Source organism: Acinonyx jubatus, chromosome B4 (genome assembly GCF_027475565.1).
Source record: "Acinonyx jubatus isolate Ajub_Pintada_27869175 chromosome B4, VMU_Ajub_asm_v1.0, whole genome shotgun sequence".
Classification (NCBI taxonomy): Eukaryota; Metazoa; Chordata; class Mammalia; order Carnivora; family Felidae; genus Acinonyx; species Acinonyx jubatus.
Genome location: NC_069387.1, coordinates 25,186,813 through 25,208,201, shown reverse-complemented (window position 1 = coordinate 25,208,201; position 21,389 = coordinate 25,186,813). Strand labels below are relative to the sequence as shown.

The window sequence follows — 21,389 nt, the reverse complement described above, 5'->3', positions numbered from 1 at the left end:
GCACAGGGGAAGGTCTTACTACCCTGAGGATAGTAAGGTTACTTCTCACGGAGCAGCCAGGCTGCCTGGTACCAGCCCTCTCCCCTGGGCCACAGTAACCAGCAGGTATTGACTTGCCATCCTTTTACAATTTGTGGTATGGTGTGGTGGCAAGAGCATGGAGTTTTGAAGTTGTACTACAAATAAATTTTAGGCCGTGTCACTTAGCAGTGTGGCTTTTGGTTATAGTTTTGAGCCTTATTTTTTTTAACCCATGGAATAAAATTAATACCTGTCCTGTAAGATAACTTTAGCATTGGAAATACATATTTGAAAGATGCAGCATAGTGTTTGGTACATTGTAGTTGCTTAAAATATGTATTGGTCCATTTCCATTACTCTCAACATATGTGAAAACATGTTACATAATAATGGTCTATATAATGTATTTAAGACTTGGATGGGGGCAGGGCAAGACAAATGATTTGCCAAAACCCAGATGAATGTTAATAGGTCGTTGATATTGATAATGTCTAGGTAGGCCATGTCTAAAGCTGTAGTTCAGAAGCACTTGTAAAAATAACATTTTTACTTAGGTCTTAGTTTCCTCTAGCTTCCTAGGTCTTTGATCAGATGAACCAAGGGCATTTGCCAGTGGCTTTGCATATGTAAAGGTGTGTATGTGACTCCCAAAGTACTTAAGGATACTTTCCTGGTGCCTTTGAGGTCCTTCCAAGCTGACAGGTAAGATAGTTTATGTGAACATTTTTGTGAATTCGACAAGTCTTCTGCATGGACACAAGATTGTAGCTGAAAAAGTTCTTTTTGCAAGAAAAATATGCCCCTTTTCTTAGCATGGCCCCAGCTGCAATTCCCTGCATTTCTCAGAAAAAAAATTTCTATGTTTTCCTGAATCCTGAATCCCAAGAAAACTTAGTCAAGAAATTGGGAAATTGGGAAAAAGTATTCTAATTCTCCATTGCAACATAGATTTCAATGGCCAAACTGGAATCTGGGCAAGCAGATGAAATTTTCATCATTAAAAAAGGATATGAGCTTCTGTGAAGCAAACCTTAATGCCCACCTTGGCTATGCTTTTGAAGACCTCCTAACAGTTTGACCAATGTCACTGCAAAATGCAAGATGCATTTGACCAATGTCAATGCAAAATGCATTGCAAAATGAAGAATTTTTTGTGTGTGTCTGGTGTATTTGTCATGAAACAAAAATCAAGACTATTGGAATAGACAGTTAATGCTTTGATTTAAAACTTAATTTAAGAATAATATCTTATAAATAGTAAATATTTTTATATCATCTTTCAATATTTAAAATGACTTCCATTTGGCATTTATTTGTGGTAATGTCTGCCTCTTTTAGTGTTATCAGCTATCAGGTGGAGATCATTTTTACATGTTACTGCAATAGATGTACTTTGTTTTTTTAATGTTTATTTAGTTAATTTTTGAGAGGGGGGAGGGGCAGCAAAAGAGGGAGAGAGAGAATCCCAAGCACAGAGCCCAGTGTGGGGCTCAATCTCACAAACCGTGAGATCGAACCTGAACTGAAACCAAGAGTCGACGCTTAATTGACTGAGCCACCCAGGCACCCCTGGTTTGGGTATTTTTTTTAACAGAAAAACCTCTGAAATTTTTAGTATCTTTATCACAAAAAGTGGCTTACTGTTTATTATTATGGAAATTCTTCACCATTATGGTCGTCATTAATACCTAAAAACATATAAGTAAAATTTGGGGAAAAAACATGGAATAACTTACTATTTTAAGAATTCCACAGAATTGGGAGGGAATTCTGATTTCTTATTCTCTGATCTTGAATATTCATGTCTCTGTCGGGAATTTAGAAACCCTATCTGGAGCACAGGCTGGAGTTCAAACTCCATGGTCGTGCACAACCCCTTGGCAGGTGTCTTTGTACACAAACCATGCAGTCAACACAGTGGCCCCACTGAGCACACATAGCACCAATGTCCAGACTCAGGAGACCTTCCTGATCCTTTACTGAACCATGGATCTTCCCATGATCTCTCCTGTCTTCATAAAGCACATGTCACTCTGGGGGAAAAATGGCATCAGAGAACTTTGCCACCCCACACTTAAGTAGCTTGAGCCAGATGGACATTGTGGCTTGGACATACCTTTTTGGAAGGAGATTGGAAGAGCCCTGGTGTTTTTCCAAAGAATTCTTTTCTATTAACTTTATTTCCTTAGTCAAAGGAAATAAAGACTCAACAGGGAAGACGCATGGATGGACCAGGAGGCAGACTAACAGAGCAGTCTTCCATGTTGGAAAGACTTTAATGGAGTCGGTGTTCTACTAACTCAGTAGCCTTGAGGGAGTTGGCTAACCTCTCTAAACTTCAGTTTTCTCATCAGTCAAGATGGCAAAAGAAATGTTCTCATGTTTTAGTATTATTATGAATATTAAGTGAAATCTACATATTGTTACTGTAGACAACATATGGTATGGAATCTTCTTGACTTGCACAGCTGGCCCTTCAATTTTTGCTTCACATTTTCTAGCAACCAATAAAAGGGAAGAAATGCAGTGAGTTAATACAGTGAGGGAAATACTCTTACCATCATAAGGTAAAAATGGCCCAGTTGCCAATGTGTGTAACTGATCCTGGTACTAAGAGCAGAAAGAATTTTCTCTCTGAGGGCTTAATGGAGCAGACAGTGAGTGTGGTAGTGAACGACATCCTTAATAATAAGCTCCCAGTGAACATGGCAATGAGAGTTTCTCATAATAGCCTGACTATTGAATAACTATCTTGAGTTTTTCAACTATTTAGGATAAGTCTATATAATATTAGGCCAAAAAGGGATGCACTGTTTCTGTCCCAGAACAGCTAAGGAAAACATGTATTGATGAAGTGCTACTTAAGCTTGCACAAGTTATTCATCAATAAATCATGTGCAAATGTGATACTTTTGGCCAGACAGTAAATTGCTGGGAATTATTATAGTTCCCACAGGTAGATATTCTTAACATAGCCAGTAAAAGAAAAAGTATATCTACAAGTGGCTTTGGGCTTTTTGACACAGATAAATGTTTTATATGGGGACACAAAAGGATATTAAATGTCCAAGAAATTCAAAATTGAATGTCTCTAGATAATCTCAAAATAAATACACCTGACATTTTAATTTGCAAAATTATGCCTTAAATGTAGACTTACACTAGCAGAGAAATGTTAATGTTGAACCGACTTTCTACTTACCATTTTCCAAGTGATTGCTGAAAAAAATTCGAAGAGCTCATTAATACCCAAACAGGTCAATGAACTATAGCTTGTTATTTATCCAGAGCTATGAGCTCAGATCTTGGCATGTAAGTAAAAGGAGTTTGTATTTAATTATTTGGCTTTGACATACATTCATTTCAACTTACAAGTTTTATGTATGTATATATTCTTTTAATCTGAATTTTTAGAACACAATTTAATTTTTAAACTAATAAAGACTTTGCATTTTTACTCACCAACCTTCCAACTTCTCCCCTCCCCCCACACACGGAACTGATGACTCTATGCCCTAATTCTAAATGAAGCAATAAACCACTTCTTCAGCTTCCTTAGTGAGAAACACTTACATCCTGCCTTGTTATCTTTATTGTTCAGCTTGTCTGTCGCGTCAGTTACTTGAATGGAAAGACCGAATTAAACTCATTGCTGTGTCTTGCAGGGTGCCTAGCCAGTGAGCACAGGCTTGCCTCTCCAGCCCTCCGCTTAGAAAGTGTGATGGGGAGAGAATGAGGTTCCCAAGGGGCTGGGCTGTGCTGTGCTGTTCTTCACGCTCAGCTCCTTGAGAGCAGTTTTTCCTTCTTCTGAGCCAGAGCGCTGTTCACGTCTTTCCCACCTTCCCTTACTTTCCTCTCTCCTCCTTTTCCTGCTCCCTTTCTCCTTGTAGATATGCTATTTTATTGCTGTATTTGCTAGCTTTATATGGATATTATTTTCTCCCCTGGCCAGGGCTGCTTTAAAATCTTGCGATAAAATGTTTCGCTTTGGATCTATTCCAGCGACTGGGAAGATGGTTCAAGTGTATGTCCCACAGTAATCTGTAAAGGTAGTGTGAAAATAATTCTGCAAAGATACAGAAGCTTTACCCATTACTAAGTCAGTTATATGGAGAACCTCTTTGTGCAATAGGAGGAGAGTTGCTGAATTTTATTTTGTTTGGAAATGTGGATTTATTAGTCACAAGTATTAAATGTTATAAATTAATACAAACAGGTTCTCTTCAGTAAAGTGAGATAAAATATTGAAAGTTTGTCACCATAAGTAGATCTGCATTTCATACACCTTAGTGTAAGTATCATTAAACTAAAGACTGAATTTCTGGACACAGGGTTGCAAGCCTACGAAATCCATTTTCTATGTGGATTGAAGGAGGTCTGGGTCTGGAACTCAATACTACACGATAAGTAAATCCAAGAGAAAACTGAGGAGACTATAGAGTGATGCCAAGAATGTGGTTGGTCAGATGTTAGGTAGTTGGAAAGGATTTCAGAGGCTGGGTCTAGAATCATGCTTTATCTCCCCCATAGGCATTTCCTTGTCACTTGAGGATAAGATGGCAGTGTTGTCCTGGCATCAGCTCCAGGCTCAGATGGGGGATTATTAGCAAGCAGGTTTGTAGACATCTGCCCCTCCTCTGATGTGCTTCATTCAGCTGGTCTTATTCCTGAGTCCTTGCGGCAGGCAATAATGGAAGAATCTAGGGTTAATCCCCAGGGCCATTTCCCCAGTTGTGACTCCTCCCTGCAGGATGCCTCTTTCTACACCTGGGATTTTGATCAGAGTCCAGCCAGGGGACCAGGATGATGAAAGCAATGCTTTAGAAAGCATTGTCCAGCAGCAGGTGGTATGTAGAATGAATCGGAGTGGGAAGAGGCAGAAGGCCAGTGACAAGGGGGCTTCGAATAGGATAATGTCCTTGGAGGCAGCAAAGAAATGGATGGGAAAGAAATAGGATAATGTCCTTGGAGGCAGCAAAGAAATGGATGGGAAAGAAAGCAGGCCAGTTTATGAGGAGGCTTTGGTTGAGGCAGATGAAGTTTGAAGAGAGTGAAATACCCAACAGAAACTCCTATACCGTAGTTGGAAATAAAGGACTGGAGCTCACAATATTCATTGGAAATTGGGGCGCCTGGGTGGCTCAGTCGGTTGAGTGTCCGACTTCGCTCAGGTCACGATCTCACGGTCCGTGAGTTCGAGCCCCGCATCAGGCTCTGTGCTGACAGCTCAGAACCTGGAGCCTGCTTCAGATTCTGTGTCTCCCTTTCTCTCTGGCCCTCCCCCCATTCATGCACTGTCTCTCTCTGTCTCAAAAATAAATAAATGTTAAAAAAAAATTAAAAAAAAAGAAATTGAACTACTGCTTCAGGAGCCCAGGCAATGAATGAATGTGTGGGGCATGTGGGCTGGGTTTGGTTTTTTTATTCATGATCAAATAGGACCTCTTAATAGCTAATCAGAAAGCAGCTGCCTCCCACTCAAGTTAGTACAACCAAGGCAATATTTTTAGATCAAAATTCCAATGCTACGCTGACAGTCTTTCCATAAATGTTAGTTTGCCATCTTACAAACAGATTGCTTCATTGGCCTTTTTAAAAAAAATACTTAAGGAAAGTAACATTTTATTTGGTAATTTTACACAATCAGCTAGTAGGGAAAAAAAACTAAAGAAAGATGAATAGGAAAGTTTGAAGTAAAAAGAGAAAAAGGTTTATTTTTAAAGTAAGTTTCCTTCCAAATTGAAAACTCCTACACACGCAAACCATAAGGCGCTAGCTATGAAATCAGGGAATGATGGGCTTTTTAATCTAAATTCATAAATGTGGTATCATTCTTGCATCTGAGACCATGCGATCATTGTTCCTGAGTCCCAGGGGATGGTGACGTTATCTGAACATGTGTCACTCCATGGAGAATGGCTCTCATCGGCTGCTGAGTGGCAGCTTATGATCACAGCTGGGCATCACCTCACATTTATCCTCTCCCTACCTCCCCCCCCCTCACCATGTGTAGGTGAGGGGTAGTTCCTAATTTATTTATCGTATGTGATCAAATTCATAAAACACTGGTATTGATTTCACCTTTCCTGTGAGCTGGGGGTCTTGCTTATTATTCTTCTGTTATGTATTCACAAATTCATATTTCTCAGACCATGAAAGGTGAAGGTACTTGGTGGCTCCCCCAGCTTAGCAGTGACCAGGACCCTACTTCACAGTAACTTCTCAAAGAATCACCTCAGAAATTCCACAAGCCTTCCCAAGAGACACTCCAGGCTCCGTCCTTGGCATGTTTTAGATTTCCACTCTGGAAGGGAATTTGCTCCAGAGACATTTTGAAATTTTCAAAACCTTTGTTAAAGAATACTTTTGTGGCGTTCAATTCCTTAATCATCTTTCATGAACTGATTAAACACACACACACACACACACACACACACACACACACACACACACAACTACCTTAATTGGTTAACAAGTTCTTCTAAGTGGTAATTGGGACTTATATGATTTTTCATTGCAGGAATTTGATGTACTTTGCAATCAATTATAGTTAATTAAATTCCTTTCCCATTACTCGGGTTTTGGGTATGGAGGGGTAGGTAGTGTGATCCTTTTTTCATTGGTGGAAAAGCTGAGAAATAGTTCACTCTGGCCCACACAGAAGGCAAGGCGGCTGTGGGCCAGGCTGGCGCCCAGGCCTCTATCTTTATTGCCCGTTGCCTGGTTATTCTGTCCTTCTGTCAAGAAATTCAGGACCCAGAGGGCCTGCAGACCTTGCTGTTGTATGTTCGTATTTTCTCTCCCTTGGTTTTTTTCATTTAAGTAAGAGACTAATTAAACAGAGCATTTCTTAACAAAGGAATTCAATGTTCATTTTTGGAAGGCGGTATGAGAGTGTGCTCTTTTGCTAGGTTTTACTTAAAGAGATGGAGAAGACTGTGATAGTATGGTGTTATTCATGCTCAACAGAATCTTTCAAAAATAGAAGTAATGTTCACTGTTTATGTATGCAAATAAAAGCCAGTAAGAAAGGAAAATTACTACCACCTTCCTGAGAAATGGTCTTTAAGTTAATACATATGGTATTATATTGATGTGGGTTAACTTTAAAAAAAAGTCTCCATGACATTAAGCATAGGAGTTTTGTGCTTGAAAAAACAAACAAACAAACCCCCACTATCTGTTAGAAATTATGAATATTTTATATAAATTTTTTTAAATGTTTATATGAGAGAGAAGGGGGGGGCAAAGCATGAGTGGGGGAGAGGCAGAGAGAGAAGGAGACACAGAATCTGAAGCAGGCTCCAGGCTCTGAGCTGTCAGCACAGAGCCCAATGTGGGGCTTGAACCCGTGAACCGTGGGATCATGACCTGAGTCAGAGTCGGATGCTAAACCAACTGAGCCACCCAGACACCAGAAATTACAAATATTTTAAATTGCATCATCTAAAAAAATCCCTACTTAGCAGAGTTTGCATTTATGTTTTCTTAAATAATGCAGCGTAAGACAACACAATTTAAGTATTTGGGTTGAGATGTGTGTTAACTTGTATGTTTATATATTGCCCACAAAAAATTTATCCCTTTTTATTTTTATTATAAAGAAGGCAATGAAAATAATGGAGAGGCTCCCATCTCCACAGAGGAATCTGTACTCCACAAATAAACTAATAGCCTTAGTTATAGTTTTTGAGCTATAAATTATTTTTGCCTCTTGACTATCATAAACAAGAGTGGAGAAGGGCAAAGATAATTGGATAAGTACAATAATATAATGCTACTAAATCATAATAGTTTATACCACCATTAGCTAGCATTCATTATATAACCACATCAACTTAACTGCTGAAAAACGACAATATTAAAAATCTCCAGGGAGGTCTTTTAAGCCCTATCTCTCTCATTCATTCATTCATTCATTCATTCATTCATGCATTCATTCATAAATGGATACTGTAAGCTCACCCAGCTAGACCATAATTATATATTACACATTGCCCATCTAGCTATTCGTAAGATTTTTGATTGGAAAGAATTTTGCCATCTAAGTTTTATGTGACGTTCTGTTTAGTTTTATGTAATCTGGAAATGTAATAGATCTTTGGGGGGAATGTGTTGCCTGATGTATTTGCAGCAACACTATTTTTTGTTCCTCAAAGTACACTTTCCCCCAAATTGATTTGAGAGGCTAAATAAATTGGAGGAAAGTAGTGTTGCCTAGTTCCCAGTTTATATAATGCTCTAGACTGCTTTACCTTTTTTTTTTTTTAACATTTATTTATTTTTGAGAGACAGAGACAGAGCATGAGCAGGATAGGGGCAGAGAGAGAGGGAGACACAGAATCTGAAGCAGGCTCCAGGCTCTGAGCTGTCAGCACAGAGCCCAATGCTCTATCCCACAAACCGCAAGATCATGACCTGAACCAAAGTCGGATGCTTAACTGACTGAGCCACCCAGGTGCCCCTAGACTGCTTTGATTTTTATTCTAAAAACACATAGTCATGTCCTATTATAGAAGTTTGCACACTGAAGAATTTATAAATGTAAGGGTTAAGGAGTAAAAGGTACCAGATTTGGTATAAGTGATCTTTCATTTTGCATGTATACACTTCTGTTGTACTCATTTTTAGAAATTGCATATTTGTAGGAGAAACATTAAAGCCCAGGTCCATGTTGGTCCACTAGCCTTTGCTCTTCCCACTGGCAAGGGCTGCGCCCCTTTACCCACCCCTGCTGTCTGGTAGGTGTGGCCTCCTGATATTTCTGTGACACATATGGCTGAAGCCTGTGTTTCTCTTCTAGTTCTTCCTTATCTCCCTTCGGTACTTAAAGTGCTAAAATCTTATGGGGGCTCCTGGGTGGCCCAGTCAGTTGAACATCTCACTCTTGGTTTTGGCTCAGGACATGATCTCACGGTCATGGGATTGAGCCCTGAGTCAGGCTCTGTGCTGATGACATAGAGCCCACTTGGGATTCTCTTTCTCCCTCTGTCTCTGCCCCTCCCCTGCTAGTGCTCTCTCTTTCTCAAAATAAATAAACATTAAAAAATAATATTAAAATCTTATAAAAATAACCCATTAACACATACCCTTGGTGAATATTTAAGCCATGCCAAAGAATAAAAGGGAAAGACCTTTTCCAGATGTTTCATATATATATATATATACACACACACACATACACATGTGTGTATATATATATATATATACGTACACACACATATATATATAATTTTTATACACAAAATGAAGTCATACTATATTGCTCTATATTTTGCTTTTTATATTTCGTGTTTTCTTGGTGATCTTCCATATCTGCCACAGTCCTTTTAATTACCACATAGCATCTTATTATATGTATGTATGTATCAATAATTTACATACCAGCTCCCTTACTGATAACTTTTTCCCTTGTCCCCCATGTCAATTTTTATTATTACAGTGTTGCTGAAACAAATATTTTTACGTATTCTTTGGATATGTATACTGTTTCTGTAGGATAGAGTCTTTTTGATGTGGAATTGCTTGGGTCAAAGACTAGGTACATTTAAAATTTCAATAGTTCTAAGGTGGAGGTGTTGTTCAATGGGTATAAAATTCTAGTTTCACAAAATGAAAAAGCTCTAGAGAGCCCTACGACATAGTGCTGATAGTTAACAATACTGTATTGTGCATTTAAAAAAATGTAAGAGAGTATTTGATCCTATGGTAAGTGTTAATGCCACAAAAAGGGAGGAGGCATGAGAAAACTTTTGGAGGTGATGGATGTGTCTGTTACCTTGATTGTGGTGATGGCTTCACAGGTGTATGCATATGCCCAAACTCATGAAATTGTGTACGTTAAACATGTACAGTGTTTTTGCATATGATTTCCTCCTCAATAAAGCTATTTTAAACAAGAAAGAATATATGCCCAGGAAAGTTTGAGAGGTACTACATTGAAATTTTTTAAATTTCAAGAGAAGTAATAAATCAACCAAGCTTGGATTATGTGAAAAAGTTTTTGATAGTTCCTGACACAAAGCAAATGTCAATTTACACTCAATTAGTAATATGCCAAACAGAATGAAATCAGCCAGGCTCCTAAAAAACAAAACAAAACAAGGGCCCTGATGCCCAGGTACCATTCATGGAGGTTTTAAACAGATTGTTCTGAAGTGGGGTCTAGGCATCGATCGTCTTTAAAATCTTTACAGGGTATTAAAATAGTTTACCTAAAAATAATATTCATTGGTACAAATTCTCACTCATCTACAGTCTCTTTTTATGTTTTATTTTGGCCAATTCTAATCGGGATGGGAGAATGTATGTTGTGTGAATTTGCATATTCCTGATCACTAATGAGGTTGGTAAATATTTTCATGAGTCTAAACGCCATTGGATTAGATACCTTGCCTATTTTCCTGTGGTTGTCTTTTGATTATTAATGAAAATTAGTCCTTTGTTATATTATTTGTGAATATTTTCTCTCTTTCATGTCTTTTTATCTGCTCTTTTGTTTGGAGACTTTAAAATTGTACATTAATAAATATTTTGACTGTTTCTTTCCTGACTTAAGAGTTTTGTGTCTTAGGAGCTGGGAAGGTTTTTCTGAAGCCATTCCAAGAGAACAGAATTTTTTTCTATTTCCTTCTGATAGTTTTATAGCTTAAAAAAATGTTCAGATCTTGATCCCAACTGGATTTCACTTTATGTATAGTGTGAGGTAGGGATCTAATTTTTTTTTCTTTGATGGATTGTCAGTTGTATCAACACAGATTATTGGTTCATATACTCTTTCTTCTAATGATCTGACATGCTGTCTTTATTGAATAGTCATCTCATATGTGAGAATTTGTTTCTGGATCTTTCACTATTACATTGAGTTATTTGGATGCGCCCATGCCAGTTCCATGCTATTTTAATTACTGTAACTTTCATATATTTTAATATTTGATTGGCCAGAGAGTTTTCTTAAAAATTTTAAAACTACTTCTTGCATATTTTCCATTCCAGATCATTTTTAGAAAAACTGAAAATCAAGTTTAAAAAAACTTAAAAATGCTGTTGGGGATTTTGGTTGGTCTACATGAATGTACAAATTACTTTTGGATAAATTGCAATTTTTTCAAGTTTTTATTTAAATTTCAGTTAATGACAGTGTAATATTAGTTTCAGGTGTAGAACTTAGTAATTCAACACATATACAACACGTGGTGCTCATCACAAGTGCCCTCCTTAATTCTCATCACCTAGTTAATCCATCTAACCCCCCCACCCCCTCTGGTAGCCATTAGTTTGATCTCTATAGTTAAGAGTCTGTTTCTTGGTTTTCCTCTCTTTTTTACCCTCTATGTTCATTTGTTTTGTTTCTTAAATCCCACATATGAGTGAAATCATATGGTATTTGTTTTTCTCTGATTTATTTCACTTAGCAGAATACTCTCTAGCTTCATCCACATCATTGCAAATGGCAAGATTTCATTCTTTTTGATGGCTGAGTAACATTCCATAGTGTGTTTGTGTGTATACACACACACACTCACACACACACACACACACACACACACACACCACATCTTCTTTATCCATTCATCAGTCGATGGACATTTGGGCTCTTTCCATAATTTGGGTATTGTTGATAATGCTGCTATAAACTTCAGGGTGCATATATCCCTTTGAATCAGTGTTTTTATATCCTTTGGGTAAATACCTAGTAGTGCAATTGCTGGCTCGTAAGGTAGTTCTATTTTTAACTTTTTGAGGAGCCTCCATACTGTTTTGCACAGTGGCTGCACCAGTTTGCATTGCCTCCAAGAGTGCAAGAATGTTCCCCTTTCTCCACATCCTTGCCAACACCTCTTGTTTCCTGTGTTGTTAATTTTAGCCATTCTGACAAGTGTGAGGTAATGTCTCATTGTAATTTTGATTTGTATTTCCCCGATGCTGAGTGATTTTGAGCATCTTTTCATGTGTCTATTGGCCATCTATATGTCTTCTTTGGAGAAATATCTGTTCGTATTTTCTGTCCATTTTTAAATTAGGTTGTTTGTTTTCTGGGTGTTGAGTTTACACATTCTTTATATATTTTGGACAGATACTAACCCTTTATCAGATATCTCATTTGTAAAAATCTTCTTCCATTCAGTAGGTTACCTTTTAGTTCGGTTGATTGTTTTCTTCACTGTGCAGAAACTTTTTTTTTTTAATTAAGTCCCTGTTTTATATTTGCTTTTATTTCCTTTGCCTCAGGAGATCTCTCTAGTAAGTAACTGTTACAGCCAATGTCAAAGAGGTTACTACCTATGTTATCCTCTAGGATTTTAATGGTTTTCTGTCTCACATCTAGGTCTGTCATCTATTTTGAATTTATTTTTGTGTCTGGTGTAAAAAAGTGGTCCAGTTTCATTTTTTTACATTTAGGTCTCCAGTTTTCCCAATACCATTTATTGAAGAGACTGTGTTTTTTCCATTGGATATTCTTTCCTGCTTTGTCAAAGATTAATTAACCATATAGTTGCGGGTTTGCAGTTTTTAGTAAAATTGAGTTATCCTATTCAGGAACATAGTATGGCCATTCATTTATTTTAAAATTTTTGTGAATTGTATTAAAACTTAATAGCTTCTTTTCCATATATTTTCAACATATTTCTTGTGAAATTTACTCCTAGATATTTTTGTTATTATTATTTTGCTAATACTAGCATGGGAACATTTAAAAAATTTTTTTATTTTTTATTTTTATTTTTTATTTTTTTATTTACTTTTTATTTTTTAATATAATTTATTGTCAAATTGGTTTCCATACAATAACCCAGTGCTCATCCCAACAGTTGCCCTCCTCAATGCCCATCACCCACTTTCCCCTCTCCCTCACCTCCATCAACCCTCAGTTTGTTCTCAGTATTTAAGAGTTTCTTATGGTTTCCCTCCCTCCCTCTCTGTAACTTTTTTTTTCCCCTTCCCCTCCTCCATGGTCTTCTGTTAAGTTTCTCAGGATCCACATATGAGTGAAAACGTATGGTATCTGTCTTTCTCTGCCTGACTTATTTCACTTAGCATAATACCAAGGGATATAGGAATGCTGATGCTAGGGGCACATGTACCCCAATGTTTATAGCAGCACTTTCAACAATAGCCAAATTATGGAAAGAGCCTAAATGTGCATCAACTGACAAATGGATACAATTTAAAAAATTTGTAATGTTTATTTATTTTTGAGAGTGAGAGAGAGCACAAGCGGGGGAGGGGCAGAGAGAGAGGAGGACATAGAATCCAAAGTAGGCTCCAGGCTCCGAGCTGTCAGCACAGAGCCCGACATGGGGCTTGAACCCATGAACTGAGAGATCATGACCTGAGCCAAAGTCAGAGGCTTCACCGACTAAGCCACCCAGGCCACCCTTCATGGGAACATTTTTCAAATTACACATTTTGATTTGTTATTCTTAGTGTATGAGGAGTTACTAATTTTTGAATGCTGCCCTTATATCTGGTCACTCTACTGAGCTATTTTTATTAATTATCATAATTATTCAGTGTATTCTTCTGAATCTTTTTAGGAATGCAGTTATATTTGCTACAGATTTTTCCTCACTGCAGTGACTAGGGCATTCCAGCAGATTGTCTATGTCTGTAAATGTTCCATGGGTATTTAAAAGGAATGCGTAGGGAATGCTTGTATTGTTCCTTACCCATTCCTAATAAAAATTCTCAGCAAGCTTGTAATACAAAAATCTGAGTCTAATTTCTTTTTTCTTCTGGAACAGTATTTTCTTATTTTCTTTCTTGGAGATCTCTTGAGTCTCCTCTCTTGAGTCTCAGGTTTATGAGTGCTGAATCATCAGGATAAAATAGGTTTGCAAATAAACAGAAAGCAAAGCAATATACTTTACTACCTTGACTTAACATAGTCATATGCCACTCTCTTTGAGCATTGAGTTTTTCCCTTTCCTGAGCCTGGGAGATGAGAGTATATGTAGGCCAACCTCTGTGCTGGATGCCAGGCCCTCTGTCATCATTAATAAACAGTCACTGGCAGAGCTTCACTTTTCTTGCTCTCTGAGCAGCATGTTCGGAGGCAAAAATGCCGAGAACATTGAAAGCCAGCTGGATAGCCGTGTGATGGCTGTGTCACCTCACTGGGTCTCATCCACTGCCCCTTGATTGCAGACAGTGGGGAACAGAAGAGGAGCCTCCACTCCTGATTGTGCCTCTGCCTGCCTTCTCTTCCAGTCATCATGTGGGACTCGGACAGTAAGCTCCAAATGGTGGCCCTGTGAGCATGGAGCCCATCAGAGTTTCGTCTACTAGTTTTATAGTCTCCTTTTCTGAGCCAATTTATTTGAAGTCTTTATGACACATGATGAGTCACCTTGAGCTCTCCATCCTGGTTAGCTCTTCTCTGGAGAGCTGCTCTCCACGTGTCCCACTTGCCCTGTCTAGCCAGGGGCCTCTTCAGCCAGAATGATCTAAAAATGTACTCAGCTCATGTTGGTCCTCTCTGCCTTCCCTAAAACAATAACCCTTGAATATTTCCTATCAGTCTTAGAGTAATGATTAAAATATTCAGCCTGGCCTATGGGTCCAGCAGGTGCCTTTGCCCACCTAGTTTTTCAGCTCATCTTGGACCATCTACCACCCACTTTCTGGGTCTCAGCCACACTGGCCTTCGTTAGGCCATGTTCCGCTTCTGCATCGACCTTTGCAAATACTGATTCCTCTGACTGGCATGCCTTTCATCACTTCCCTCCTCCTTTACCAGGGAAGGTCTCCCACTCTGTCCACACTTCAATCCAGACATACATTCCTCAGGGAAACCTCCCCTGCTGTCCCCGCCCAGTCAGAGTCCTTGACTGCAAGTTTGCATAGCACTTCTTCAAGTTTTCGTTTATTTGAATGGGCTTCAGAAATTAAAATCTTCTCTCCTACATTTGATGAGCTCCACGAGGCAAAGACCATGTCTGTTTTTGTTTACTAGGATGTCTCTAATGCCTGGCCTCGAACTTGGTGAAAAGTAAGTGTGCAAATTTTTTGAATGCAAGAATAAAAAAATGACCAGAGATAGCTTGCCCCCTAATCTAGTCTCGAATACATTCTTCATCTCAACTCAGTAAATGTTTATTTCTCTGTTATCAGCAGTAAGGGGGTTGGAGGTAGATATTACCCTATAGACCAGATAAGGTAATACTACTTTATTTCAAAAGTTCTATTTAAAACCATGAGAAACATTATTTAGAAACGTGTCCTCTATTGATCTTGTCCTTCCAAAAGAAATTTTGAGAAAAATGAGGGAAAGCAACATTCATTCAACTTTTGCCTGTTTGAAACGTGATTGTAACAAGGAACAAATGCTTCCTGGTCATAGAAAGGAACACGAGCCACAAAGTATCGGAAGGCACACTGAGCCTGGAGATGTCTGAGGAGAAGCAGGGGCAGGAAGACAACCAGCAAAAGACTTGCATTAATTTAAGAAGTGGAAAAGCTTATTGGAAGCATTCTTCAAAACCCTTCAGAAGCTAGTAAAATAATATTTTACTATGTTTTCTCCAGCTCTTAAAACTTTACAAATGCAAATACATGATAAAATGTGAAAATAAGTATTGGCAACTAATTACATTCTCCGGGGAGATTTAATTGAAAAACAAGCATATTTGCACTGCTTCTCCTTAGTAAGATGTTTATGGCATCTGGTCAAAGTAGAACAAACATTTGAAAATCCTTTGACATAGCTGGTATTTAAAGAATAGCAATTGGCTAACATTTGCGGCTCTGTATGTTGAATATTTTGGCTCCTTTCCTCTGGTATTCATTCTGAAAGATTTATAATCCTTTGGGGAGTGTGGTCTACAAGAGTAGAACTGAATCCTGAAATGTGGAAAAACTAACTTTCCCTAATATAAAACTGTTCTAAAAAAATCTCTCAAGCCTATGAATATGTTTCCAGATTTTCAGAAAAAGCTGATGATTTACAGAATTTTTTTTTTCTAGAAGGATCTAACTTCCTCATGATAAATGTAAATTTTCCATCCTTTGGCTTCACAAGTGGCTTAGAGATAATTCAGAAAAATGTAACATCTTACCTTTCTGGGCATCTGCTGAAATGACACGGCCCTTTAAAAATTTTATGTCACTGGTTACAATGTATATAATGAAATAAAGCACAAAAGGTAGGAATAATCTAGAAGAGAAAAAGTAAGAAACCTTGAAGTGACATAGGAAACAATGATTGTGCTGAATGTATAAGTAGGAAAATACTACCAAAGAAAACACAGTGCAAGAACAGCAGTCAAGAAGGTCCTTGATCACGCACAACTGAGAATGCTGGGACGGCACTTTCTCCTTCAGAGTCTGACGGGTGTGGGTGGACTCCCTTGGCTTGACTGAGGTATGACATGCTGTTTGACGTCTTCTTGCTTTCAAGCCATTTTGGGGTCTGAAGCCACTGCCTAAAGAACTCTATCTGAAGCTCTTGGTTTGCATTTGCAAACTTTTAATGTGGGAGCCCAGCTCTGTTCCTTCAGGTATCCATCCCAGGGGAGCTTTCTTTTTTTAACCATTTAAATTCAACAAAAGAGCCTTTTAAAATTAATTTTCTCCCTCTATCTCTTTCTGTCTCTTTTTTTTAGTGCTTTTTTTCTGTAGTATTTTCTTTAATTATGGTTAGCATTTAGATTATTCTTTATGGTTTATGAAATACCTGGCTTCTGTTTTTAAGTGCTTGTGTGTGTGTGTGGGGGGGGTGTCCTGTGCCCCCAAACAAGGGAGATTATAAAACTGAAAGTAATAAATGAAGGATTTACTGCTTTATATTTCAAACCAACTTTAGGAAAATTGGTGGTGTTAAAATTTCTCTTGATATCAAGAAAAAGACATTAGGAGCTGTAAGAACAAAACTTACTATTTTAAATGTAAATAATAAAATGAAGGCTTTTGTCATTGTAAACTTGATCTTGAATATAGTGGACAGCCTGGATTACCCAGAAAGAAAATTAGTATGAAAAGCAGACAATGACAGTGATGTCAACACAGGATAGTGGTTCATAACATTTTTAGAGATGTAGAGGGAGTTTTCTGGAAGGGTAAGAGGAAAGGCTGAAGTTTCAACCTTTCCATCTTTTGGATGCTTAAGTTCTTATAGTTCTATTTCAGCTTCTTATTTTAAAAGTAATACATTTTACTGAATTCACAAGAGGTTTTACATATGTGATAGAAGGAGGGGTTTGGACTGCTTGAATATAATTTCCATTTTTGTGCTAAGTGTATAGACTGTATCTCTGTACATTTATATATAATAGATGTAGCAATATAAAGTAATAATTAGCAAATGAGAATAAACATAATTTGTAGGTGTCTTTCCTTAAAAAGGAAAGAAAGGTTTATTTGAGGCCATTGGTAACTATGTTTTGAAGTAGAGATCCAAAGCCATCTTTCATGAGCACACTTTACAAAAATGTCTATTCTTACCTCTGTTAGAAATATTGCTTTTGTTATTTGCTCTGTTACAAATATTGCTCCTACAAACTATTTCAGCACTTATACTGGAACTCTTATTTACCACCTAGTCTTAATAGCGGGAGAAGTAATAGGTACTATGCTGTGTCCTTCAGATGATTTTCAAAGCTTTAACGATCAGTGGACATTGCCTAAGAATTCCTGCAGTGAATTCTGATGATAATTTCCTGGCAGGTTTGTTTCACTGATCAATCATTACTTTGTTGTTTAATATCCCAGATTGTTTTACCTTAAAGGAACAGTTCCCCACTACCCTTTACATTTGGTGATCAGCTAAGCAGACGTTGATTGCATGATTCTCTACATTGGGCCAATATTTTGCCCATGATACTGAAGGCTTCTTTTTTTCTCCTTCATTAACCCACTGAGTCATCTCCAGTTCTTAATGGAATTGCCTCCTCACTCCCCACCCCACAGCCCTTCCCCGACCTACCGCGGTCCCAGCATGACTGTTATACTGCTTCCCACAGGGTTTCCCTTTCTCCAGAAAGACTGTTCCAGACTGTTCCACATACATCTGTAAGAATAATTTTCAGGCACAGTTTGGATTGCACAGTACTCTATTCAAGAACTTATAGGGACTGCCTATTACCTCTACATAAAACTTACATTCCTCAGTCGATCTCTCAAGGCTTGCCCCTTGACTCTATTTAATGTACTAATACCGCCTAATGTCATAGCTGTTTAAAGCAGACAGACCACCTTTAAATGTTGACTCTTAATTGGAATAATGTTTTATGATACTCTGTAAAGTTTTTTCATGCTTCAGCTCTACATGATTCATTTAACAAATTATAACCCACTCAGAGAACTTAAAAAAATTTAATGTGCCGTGTAGGGGGAGACACATTTCCCAGTTCATGGATTCATAACCATTAAGTAAATTTCCATGGAAGCATGACCTTATTTAACCTTTCTATGGCATTGTGTCTTCATAGGGAGGAAATCAGACAGCCACAGTGATCGCACTGTGTTCAATGAAGGATTTCAACTTAGCGCAAGAGACCTGCCAGTTGGCAATCAGGGATGTTGGAGGCCTTGAAGTTTTAATAAATTTGCTTGATACAGATGAAGTCAAATGTAAAGTGAGTGGCTTACCTGACATGGGTGACAAACCTTCTAAACAACTTCTTGTGCTTCTCTTTTTACCAATAGGTGCCTGCTACTTCTGCCTACTTCTTGTCTTTGTCTGCTATTATCACTGATAACTTGCTCCTTGTACTGTTAGCTGCTCTTCGCATCTCTGCCTTTCTTCTTTATCTTCTGGTTCGTTTCCATCAGTATGTGCTTCTTAAATGATGAATGTTTGTTTACATAATTGAGGGACAATAAGGAACATGCGTGTAACACCCGGGAATAGAAAGTATTTCTTTAAAAAAACTTCACTGGGGAAGGATTTTAAGTAGACTTGGAATTTTTTAAAAACTTGTGCTGGTTAAACACTTATTTTCACCTCTAACTACTTTTTCTCATTTAGATTGGTTCATTAAAAATCCTGAAGGAAATCAGTCATAATCCTCAAATCAGACGTAATATTGTTGACCTTGGGGGCTTACCAGTTATGGTTAATACACTTGATTCTCCACATAAGAGTCTGAAATGTTTGGCAGCTGAGACAATCGCAAATGTTGCCAAGTTTAGAAGAGCCCGACAGGCAGTGAGACGCTACGGGGGTATCACCAAACTGGTGAGTACTGCTGACATCGTCATCAGCTCACCCTCTGCCACTAAGATGTCAACTCTCTGCTGTCCTTCCTAAAGGAGATGTTGCCTTTGCTGAGTCTTTTTTTTTTTTTTTTTAATTTTTAAAATGTTTTTTTTATTTTGAGAGAGAGAGAGGGAGAGAGAGAATCTCAGGCAGGCTCTACACTGTCAATGCAAGCCTGACACAGGGTTTGATCTCATGAACTGTGAGATCAAGACCTGAGCTGAAATCGAGTCAGATGCTTAACTGACTGAGCCATCCAGGTACCCAACCTTTGCTCAGTCTTGAAAAGCGAGTAGGTATTTGTCATGCAGACACACCAGGGAAAGGCAGTTCAGGAAGATGAAGCTGTGTTGATAAAAGCCCAGAACTGGAAAACAACAGAGTATTTGGAAACCGCAAGTGGCTAATGTGGCTAGACCTAAGATGAGATGGGCTGGGTAGTAGGAGGTGAAAGTGAGGGACCATGGTGGTCACACAGGGCCTTATCCAAGAGCTGAAGAGTTTAGATTATTTATAGATACTAAGGGAATAACTGTTGGGGACACATGTTTTCAAGCTGTCTGCTCTCTGTTCATCCCATTGTTTTAGAATGAAAAGCCATCTTGGGCGCCTGGGTGGCTCAGTCGGTTAAGCGTCCGACTTCGGCTCAGGTCACGATCTCACAGTTTGTGAGTTTGAGCCCTGCATCGGGCTCTGTGCTGACAGCTCAGAGCCTGGAGCCTGTTTCAGATTCTGTGTCTCCCTCTCTCTGACCCTCCCCCGTTCATGCTCTGTCTCTCTCTGTCTCAAAAATAAATAAACGTTAAAAAAAAATTTAGAATGAAAAGCCATCTAAATGTCCTTCCTTGGGCTGTAACTAGTTAGGCCATGAGTGTCTACTTGACTCAAGCCAGCCCCACAGATGTCTCTCCCAGGAATTTGGAATTAGGAATCAGAGACTCTACTTAGTCTGGACTACTCTTTACTAAACTCAAGATGGTGGTCATGATTATGTGGACATATCCATGGAATCTGGCCTGCAGAGAGAAGAATGAACTAGACACACACAGGGTAGAGATAACCCTGGGTGCCCTGGCTTCACTTCCTCTGGAGCACCCTTACTTATATAGATAAGCTACTGCTTATCTGTATAAATTGCCTTTCCCTTAAAGTCTTCAGTGACTTTAGTTATTGCAAAAGGAAGGAAGGAAGGAAGGAAGGAAGGAAGGAAGGAAGGAAGGAAGGAAGGAAGGAATAAAAAGAAGAAAAGAAAGGAAAGAAATGATCCTGGCAGCTGTGCCATGTGGATTGGTTGGTTTTGGTAGCTCAGGTGGGGAGCCATGTCCTCCAAAGAGGTCACATGGTTTTAAGAATATACAAGCCATTCAGTTCTCACAGAAAGTTCTAATGGCTTTAGAGACTCTAGTTTTCTGAGATACCAGGACTGAGGATGTAGTTTACAAATCTTCCTAATGCATATATTATAGCTATGTTAAGAAAATACAATCTTGGTGAGATTAAATTTCTTATAGAAAGGAAATGTAAACACTCCCAAATTTGGAGGAAGATGTTTTGAAGGGTTTTGTTTCTTTGTTTTTCATGTGTAGTATGAAAGTTAATTTGTAAAAGTATTCTTATTGTTTTTTAAGTTTATTTTATTTTGAGAGAGAGCATACACACGTGAGAGGGGGAGGGGCAAAGAGAGAATCTCAAGCAGCTCTGAACTGTCAGCACGGAGCCCAATGTGGGGCTCGAACTCATGAACTGTGAGATCATGACATGAGCTGAAATCAAGAGTCTTAACTGAACTACCCAAGTGCCCAGTAAAGGATTCTTATTTTTGATGGAGATTATCTTGGTAGCAACCCTGTAGCTATTGAGGGATATGTTGTTTTATTTTAAAGATTCCCACGTACATCATATTCACCTATTCTTGTAGGTCGCTCTACTCCACTGTGGAAAGAGTTCAGCAGAACTGGCTCAATCGAGTCTGTATGATGCCAGAGACGTGGAAGTGGCTCGCTGTGGGGCTCTGGCATTGTGGAGCTGCAGTAAGAGTTACACAAATAAAGAAGCCATTCGTAAAGCTGGGGGCATTCCTTTGTTGGCTCGCTTACTGAAGACATCTCATGAAAACATGCTAATTCCAGTGGTAGGGACATTGCAAGAATGTGCATCAGAGGTACTCAAG

The 21,389-nt window shown here is 38.5% G+C and overlaps 1 protein-coding gene across 4 annotated transcripts in view; it reads left to right on the top strand.

Annotated features, from left to right (window-relative positions):
• ODAD2 (outer dynein arm docking complex subunit 2) overlaps positions 1-21,389 on the top strand; it is a 176,457-nt gene that overhangs the window by 32,389 nt on the left and 122,679 nt on the right. For all 4 annotated transcript variants that reach the window (XM_027073694.2, XM_027073696.2, XM_053225438.1 and 1 more), the window contains 3 exons: positions 18,450-18,596; positions 18,989-19,198; positions 21,138-21,380. In XM_027073694.2, coding sequence (XP_026929495.2) covers positions 18,450-18,596; positions 18,989-19,198; positions 21,138-21,380 — 600 coding nt within the window. The remainder of the gene's footprint in view (positions 1-18,449; positions 18,597-18,988; positions 19,199-21,137; positions 21,381-21,389) is intronic.